At 39.2% G+C, this 7,989-nt stretch overlaps 1 protein-coding gene across 1 annotated transcript; it reads left to right on the plus strand.

Annotated features, from left to right (window-relative positions):
• The first annotated feature begins 1,478 nt into the window (after nucleotides 1-1,478).
• Nucleotides 1,479-7,950, plus strand: si:ch211-163l21.10 (basal body-orientation factor 1). Its single transcript, XM_038728287.1, has 11 exons — nucleotides 1,479-1,953; nucleotides 2,040-2,292; nucleotides 2,368-2,433; nucleotides 3,978-4,121; nucleotides 4,219-4,299; nucleotides 4,484-4,554; nucleotides 5,254-5,398; nucleotides 5,952-6,442; nucleotides 6,627-6,731; nucleotides 7,473-7,544; nucleotides 7,741-7,950. Exons 1-11 carry the CDS (start codon nucleotides 1,910-1,912, stop codon nucleotides 7,832-7,834), a joined length of 1,566 nt encoding a protein of 521 aa, XP_038584215.1. The 5' UTR covers nucleotides 1,479-1,909; the 3' UTR covers nucleotides 7,835-7,950.
• Nucleotides 7,951-7,989: the final 39 nt, after the last annotated feature.

A 7,989-nucleotide genomic window follows, 5' to 3' on the forward strand; every position in this document is an offset into this window, starting at 1 on the left:
GACTAATTGATTAAAAATGTTATTTATGCAGCAGAAACTCACAAGTTGCAACAAAAAGTAAAAAAACAAAAACAATAGCTGATAATAGATAAATACTAATAAGACAAAGGGTTATGATTAAAGTCCAACAGTATTATCAAGGTTATTTGTAAGTATTCTGAGATTATTAATCAATTAGTTGACTGACAGAAAATGAATTGGCAACAATCTTAATAATTTGTTAATTGTTAATAGAAACATTTGCTGATTTCATGTCTCAAATGTAAGGATTTGCTGTTTGTTAATATCATTGTAATTGACAAAGAAATGTAATTTCTTTGGGTTTTGGACTCTTGGTTTGACATCACTTTGTACTCCTAGAAATTGTGAGGGGCTCACCATTTTCTGATATTTTACAGACTAAACAATGAACTACATTTTTTTCATTATTAATCAATAATGAAAATAATTGTTCGTTGCAGTCTTAATAGCAATTTCTAAAAGGAGATGAAACAATAAGAACATGTACATTATACAACATTTTGATATTTCAGAGGGCTGGTAAAAGGTAGGTCAATTTTGAATTAAGTTCAAGTTAAGTGTTGCTATCCCAACGGGACTGAGACGTCCAGTTTATATTTGTATAAAGAGTACAAAGAAGGATATTAGGCAATGACAATGAACATTGTTGGGATATACACTAAGAGGTTTAGTTTTCAGGTTGTCCAAATGTACGTGGATTGTAATGGAGAAATTTAGCCTGGTGTTACTGATAATAATTATAAATAATAAAATGAATGAAAGCTTATTTCTTTTTGTTGGTACCATTATCCTGGTATTATGCACGCTATCTCACAGTCACGTTTTACTGGGACACTGAAATATAACAGAGCCATCGTTAATGTTATTAATAAACCTGTGCTTTGGTGATATTATTAAATCTGTGTGCAGCCATGTTTTCCCCAAAACCGTTTTGTTATTTTGAGATTCATTGTACAATTATCCCCAATACTAATCTATGCAATTGAAGTAAAGCACCTACATTATAATACACTGAATATAATAGACTTGCATTAACCATGTACAGAATATTACCAGGCACAATCATTGTACATATTTAGAGTATGTATCTAAATCTATATAGGATATATAGATTTATCTATATTAGATATAACTATCTAAATAGGTGAAGCTGACAGTACACAGGTTACCAGTAATAATGTTGTCTTTACTGAATTTTGAATTTATCTCTTACAAAGATCTTTAGCGAAAACAAAAGTACATAAAACCACAGAATAATAGAACAGGACGGAACTATAAAGAAAGGGGTATCGTGTAACAAATAACAAAGGCATTAAAGAAAAATATTTAAATCTTTACATATTTTAACTGTTTTGATTGCTTTATTAATCTTTAAAACAAAAAAAGTTTCAATTCAATGTTTGATTTCTTTCTTTTCCTCAGTCTATGATATCTTGTGGTAACTGGGGTTTCTTCTTAGACCATTTGCACCTGTGAATGGACCCTGATATTTCCCATATAAGAGGTTCAAAATTTATATGCATGTACAATCAATAAATAATAATGTTGACATGTGCAGTCTGCCAACTTAAACTGTGTCATAAGGTGACTGAAATTCAAGTTTCAGCAAATTTTTTTCATGAAAAAAGATAACAAATGCTAATTCAATACCTTGCATACAAGCCTGCATAAGGCTATTAAATGTCCATCAGGTTACCAAAGGTCCTGTAGAGACATTTGACCTTTTCCTCGGCTACAGCGTCGCCATGGCAGCAGCACTACACAAACATTCACAGCGGGTTACAGAGCAGCTTGTTAGTTGCCTACTGTAACATCAAAGGGTCGCAGTTCATGTAACTCGGGGTTGTTTTGTGTAGTATTTCAGCAAGAAAACACAACGGTAGTAGCGATGCCGAAGAAGAAACTCGCCAAAGTAAAGAGGACGAAAGCCGGGTAAGTGCCTACATTTGTAACATTTCGCTTCTTTCTTTTTTGCTGCATTGTTTCAAATTCGAAATACGATTTGTATTTTGTCACAGGAAATCAAAGAAAGAAGGCAAACATGAGTCAAAAGCGGACAAAGAGTCGGACATCGAGAAGGCCAAGGCCAATGCTGCCCTCTGGGAGCTGAGGGTGCAGGTCACCGACCAGTCGCTCGTGCAATACCGTGAAGCTTGCCGCAAGTTGGCGCGCGCAAACGAGGAGCTCTCCAACCAACTGTACCGCGCAGAGAAGGACACCATCGATATAACTGGCTTTCTGAAGAGACAAGATGCAGCCAAAGAGGAGAAGGTCAGGGGGGTAGGCCCTATCGTAAACACGATGAATGATGGGCGGTTGTTAACAATCTGCCTTTTAATTTAACAGATCAATATGCTGCAGAAAAGCCTCAAAAGTCAAGACGCACGTGCATGTGAAGAGAAAAACAAACTGGTGAGTTCATTTTAAAAACGCAGCCACAAGAAAAGAAATGCAACTTGAGCTTTCATTTGACTTGCAAAACATGCTCAAGCTAGCATGTTCCTACGCAGAATACTGTGCGCAACTTAAACCTGTAGCATGTCAAAAATGTGCTGCGCTGTGTCTTAACAGCTGTCTTGTGTGTAATTATGTTGACATTTATTATTTAAGAAAACAACAGCCAAACAAAGCGACCATAAAATAAAAAAGCAAACCCTCACATTCCGAGTTACATGGTCTAATGTTATTTTAATCTATGTCAGTGGCCACAGGGGAGAGAAGAAAAAAACATAATTTAAAAGTGCTTGGTCGGGAAAGGCCAGTCACACTGTTGCTCTTGATGTGTTAACCATACCTCACATGTCACACAGATCTTTACTCGAAAATACCAGTTTAAGTTACACACACAAAAGGGACTTATTTTGACTCCTTTTATCCCCGCTGACCTCTGCTGCTTATAGTTAAGATCAAGCTATCAAACTGACATGACAAAATTCAAGTGGCTTTGCTAGACAAAAAAGGTACAAAAAAACAGTTTGCTTCTTTTGCTAGCAGCTGTTTTCCATCTACCAGCTCTTACTTCATGCTGGTAAAATGGAGTCCAATAAGCTTCTGAGGAGGAAAAAAGAGGCATGGTCTGGACCAACTTGAAACATCACAGTTTTAGACACATGTATAGAACTGTCACACATGTCCAGTTAGGATCGTGTGGTTGTCTCTAAAGATGTGACTTAAAGGCTGCTGTGCATGGCTCTCTACTCATTGTGAGGTGATAAAATGCTTCATCTTGAAAATTGACTTAGCTAATGGAAACTGCTCCATCAAAGGCACTCGGGGAACACGGATGCCCTTGCTTTTGTCTGAGGGGAGACATGACATGATGAAACGAGCGTTGAGAAGTTCAGTCAGCCAAATAATAAATATTCCACAGACTTTTCCAAATGCAATTCAAAAACAGATACATGCAACCCTAATCACTTTTAACTTTAAATCAGTAGATATGTTTTTGGAAAGCTGACCAACGGACAAGATCACAGAGAGTGAAAATTGCACATGACGCAAACCAGCTTGCATTAATGCTGTAGATTGGTGCATTGATGTGGATGAACGTATACAGAGTTTTGTGAAGAATAACTATTAGGCCTGAAGTTGTAATCAGATGGTTGATAACCTCTCATTTTGTCGTCATGTACATGTTTGCGGGTGCGTGTTTTGCTAGTCTGTCATGACTTTGGTCATTTTGTCACATTTTTTGCTCAGACTGGCTTTTCCACAGTAGCATCTTGAGGTATTTAGCCTGACTGATCTCTGCTGAAGTCGGTTTTGCAAAAAGTATGGCCTGCGTGAACTTTGGTATACAAAAATTCTTCTCTGACTGATACAAGCTGCACTTATTGGAACTTTGCAGCAGCTCTATAGATGAGTGGATGCATTTTGTTTTTACAGTAAGGGCATGTAATTTAATATGTAGAACATATAGAATTCTGTGTATCTAATTATGTGATTGGTTTCAACAGGTCAAAGATTATACCATTCAAATCAATGAGATGCAAGAACTGTTCAGAAAGAAGTCCAGTGACTTTAACATGATCCAGGAAGGAATGAATAAAATTAAGGAGTTTCACAAGAGGAAGGCCCAGATGGAGCAGGAGCTCAGTGATGTGAGATTAAAAAAAAACATATAAAATGTTTCTTATAAAGGGTTCTGTCTGTCAGGATGTAAATGCTATTGGTAACCATGACCTTTTTATTTTGTAGATAAGAGAAAACATGGATGTTGCTGAGAAGGAGCACAGGGAAAACCTAAACAAAATTGAGTACAGATTCTTCAAAGAAAAGGTATTGTCAAGTCTAAAAAAATCACCTAAAAATGATCACTTTGGAAGATAATGACGAGGAGAAATTGCAGTGAAATAGATCTGATTTGAAAATATATCAGTCAAGCAGTTAGAGCTGGCAGTTAGATAATGGCTGATATTGTGCCCGGGTGAACATCGAATGAGTTTTGAAAATTTCTGTGCAGGCTCGCCTGGAGAGGGAAGCCGAGCGAACGATAGCCCTGGTAGTGGAGAGGGCCCACAATGAAGCCATTGTGTGAGTGTGTTACCGCTGTCCCTTTACGATCTAATTTTATTCTTCAATCTGCCCTTTGATGTGCTCAGAACGCAAAGAAAAAATAATTTACTCACATTGGTGTTTATGTGTATAAATATATTTAACTAGAACTAATGTTATTTTCTTGACCACACTGATTCACCATGTTCCGATAGTGTACATCACTGAAGCCAACGATCACATCTTTAGCTGCTTCAGGATGTCCTGCAGGGAGGAGAGTGTAACGCGTGTGTGGAAGACCATAGTTTATTACTTTTGAGGCCATACGATGTACATTTCACCTCCGCTATGTTTAGGTATTTTTACAGATCATAAAACATCAACATTGATACTGGTGTGGTCCTGCCAGTTTGGTCTTTGTGGCAGTAATTAATTTAGTTTTGAACACACTCAGCTTGTCTTTAAAAGTCAAGTACACTGACCCAGTAAATTCAATGTAGGAACCACGAAACTGAGAGCAGAAATGTGTGATATGATCAACACAGTCAGAGCCTTTACCACCTTGACTGATAAACTTCTTTAAATATTTCATAAAGAATTTGTTTTTATACTACCTAAAAAATCTTCTTAAATATGTAGAAATGATGTTGGGCATAAAATTAAGATTCATAGAGATGTTTTCATGATTGGAGACACATTTTTTGAATGGCCTTTGTGTTTGTCCTGTGAATTATTTAGGCAGTTGGACGATGCCTCGCGCTCTGTGTTCAAGGAGAACGTCCGTCTCAATGAAGCGCTGAAATATCATATCAAGGAGGCAGAGGACCTGCAGAAATTGACACTTTCATTGACTAAGGAAAATGCCTCTTTGGCACTGGACAAGGTATGTTTGAACCATAGGACAGCAAACAGCAGTGTTACTATTAGGCACCGGCAGTCCTTGGACAGAGACCATTCATTTCCACAAAGTCATTCTCAATCATTTCAGTTATGAAACGCTTGTCAGAGCTGTGCAGAATATACTTCAGGTGGTTTTTCCCTTGTGTTGTTTACTTGTGCTGACCCTGTGTATTTTGCTTGTGGTCTTACTCCTATCCCCCCACCTCCTGACTCCTACCCAGCCTCTCAGTGGTTAGTGGTTATGGTGAGTTTCCACTGGTGTATGGGTTCAAATTTAGTGGCTTCTCCTTTGCAGGTTTCTGGCACTGACTCTTTAAGACAAATAAATATTGGGCACATTAATCTTACCTCTGATGACAGTAAATCAAGGGAGTAAATCCACCTTGTTGAAGCTTTGGCCACTCACTCAGCAGCACAGGCTAGCACACAAATCATTATATGTTCTAGCACCATATTGGCATGAAAATGAAAGGATTTTCCAAAATTAACACTGTGTCTTTGATTTTATTACTTTGCTCTTCTGTTTACTCACCCAGGAAACATTTGAGTTGATAGTAAAGAAAAATGCTGCTCAGATGGAAGCCCAAAAAGAAGAGCTATCCAAGCTGAGGGCCATGGTAACTTACCTGGAGCAGGCCCTCAAGCTAAAAGCTGGGGAACCTGAGCGAGAGAGGAAGGAGAAGGAGAGGACAGTGATCAGCATCCAGGCCAGCCAGGTAGAGCTGGAGAAGCTGCAGAAAGTGCTTGCCATGCGGGAGAAGGAATTGGGCCACATCAAGCGGCTAGCGAGCACCATTGTAGAGCAGCGTACAGAGCTGGAGCTGTTCTTCCATGAGGCTCTGGCTCAGGTGAGGCAGGAGATCATGGCCAGCAGGCTGCAATACAAAAAGGAGGCACTACAGGCTTATCGCTGGAGGCTGAGAGACGCCACTGCAGGAAAACTTAAATTTCCACCCATCCGCACCTTTCATAAAAGCCCCCACAGTACCAACTCTGTCCATTCAGACATGGAGGCGGCTGCAAGGTGGTAGGTCCCCTTCCCAGCATTTCCATGACTTCTACAACTGTGTGGCTTTGTGATATTTTTAATTCTTTATGCTGCTCATCATCAAAGTAACCTTCAGCTCTTCATGGTTCAGCTTAAGTCTATATATGTATTTGTACAATAGCAGAGGTTAACTTTCATTATGATTTCATCCACCTGTTTTAAGGACTTATCAACCAGGCAGCAACGTTGAAATCTCAGATCTCACTTGGGAGCAAAAGGAACAAGTGCTCAGGCTTCTCTTTGCTAAAATGAACAGACAAAGGGAAAGGTAATAAAACCTTCCAAAAATTATATTATGTTTGTATTAGCAAAAGACATGCTGCTTTCTTGTTTATTGCTCATTGACATCCTAAATAATACCGTACAATCCACTAGTAATCCCTGAAAATGGAGTGAAACTTCTAGATCAATTAGCCCTGAAGAACAAAGTGCAGTGACACCAAGCTGTAGTTCGGGCTGAACCTCTGGTGACTCCTCCCTCTTTTTAATGTTTTAAACAGCCATTTTCTCAGCAGAAGAGGATACTATAAAACATAAGTTAGGCTTCAACCAATTTTCTTTTCCATCCAGTTGCTTAAAAAGAATGAAGAAAGAGTCTGGGCACAATAGTAAAAATAGGTCCAGCCGCAGAGTCGTGTGCTTGGAAACAAACATCTGGTCACGTCGATTTGCCTTCAGCCTATTGGCCCCTCTTCACGTGCACTAGCAGTTTATTTTGTTCTTTGAACACTTGTGGTCAGAGAGCAGCTGGTAACATGATTTTCAGAAATGAGTGTGCAGGGGATCTGGATGTATGGGGGTATGGCAGGCAAGAGGAGATATATATTCATGTTAACAGTGGTCTGGCACCTAGTCCAGCAAAATAACACAGAATATTTAGCAACTCAAGTCAGTTAGCAGCATCCAAATCCATGTGCATTGTGTAACCGCTTTCCAAGACAGTGGGCTAAAACATGCCTTTTCACTATGAATTTCTGTATTTAACTGCAACGCTGCATTTTCCTGATAGGAACGCCAGGGAACATCCGGCTTTGTCGGACTCCTCTGAGAAGAAGAGCCTTTCTGAAAGCGATGCTGCCGGGTAAGACACTGAAGGAATGTATGAGAGTAAAAGTTGTTCCTCGTCCTTGCAATTACAAAGCCTGTACAGATGTTTTGGTCCCACATTCCATGTTTAGCTGAAAAAGCATTGGCTGTGAGAACACAAGTGCCTACATATGATTTATTAGACAGTTGCATTTCAGCGTTGCATAATGATGACTGTCTTCCAAAATTAGAGAGGAGCTATCCCAGGCGACCTTCATCACCCAGGCGCCTGAGCCCACTTTGTCCTCGAACCCGAAGAGCCTACCGGATATACATACCACATGACCTCCGTGTGGCCTCTACATGTTACATCACACTGTGGATTGTTTGCCTCTGTGTCAATCATGTGTATAGTAGAATACAGGATGTTTGTTTACTCATTATAAATATCTTACTGTGCATATGGCGTGTGAGTGTTCTTTCATACATGAAGCTTGTTT

This window comes from Micropterus salmoides, unplaced genomic scaffold (assembly GCF_014851395.1).
Source record: "Micropterus salmoides isolate LMB-PRFRI ecotype aquatic unplaced genomic scaffold, ASM1485139v1 Ms_hic_scaffold_19, whole genome shotgun sequence".
Taxonomy (NCBI): Eukaryota; Metazoa; Chordata; class Actinopteri; order Centrarchiformes; family Centrarchidae; genus Micropterus; species Micropterus salmoides.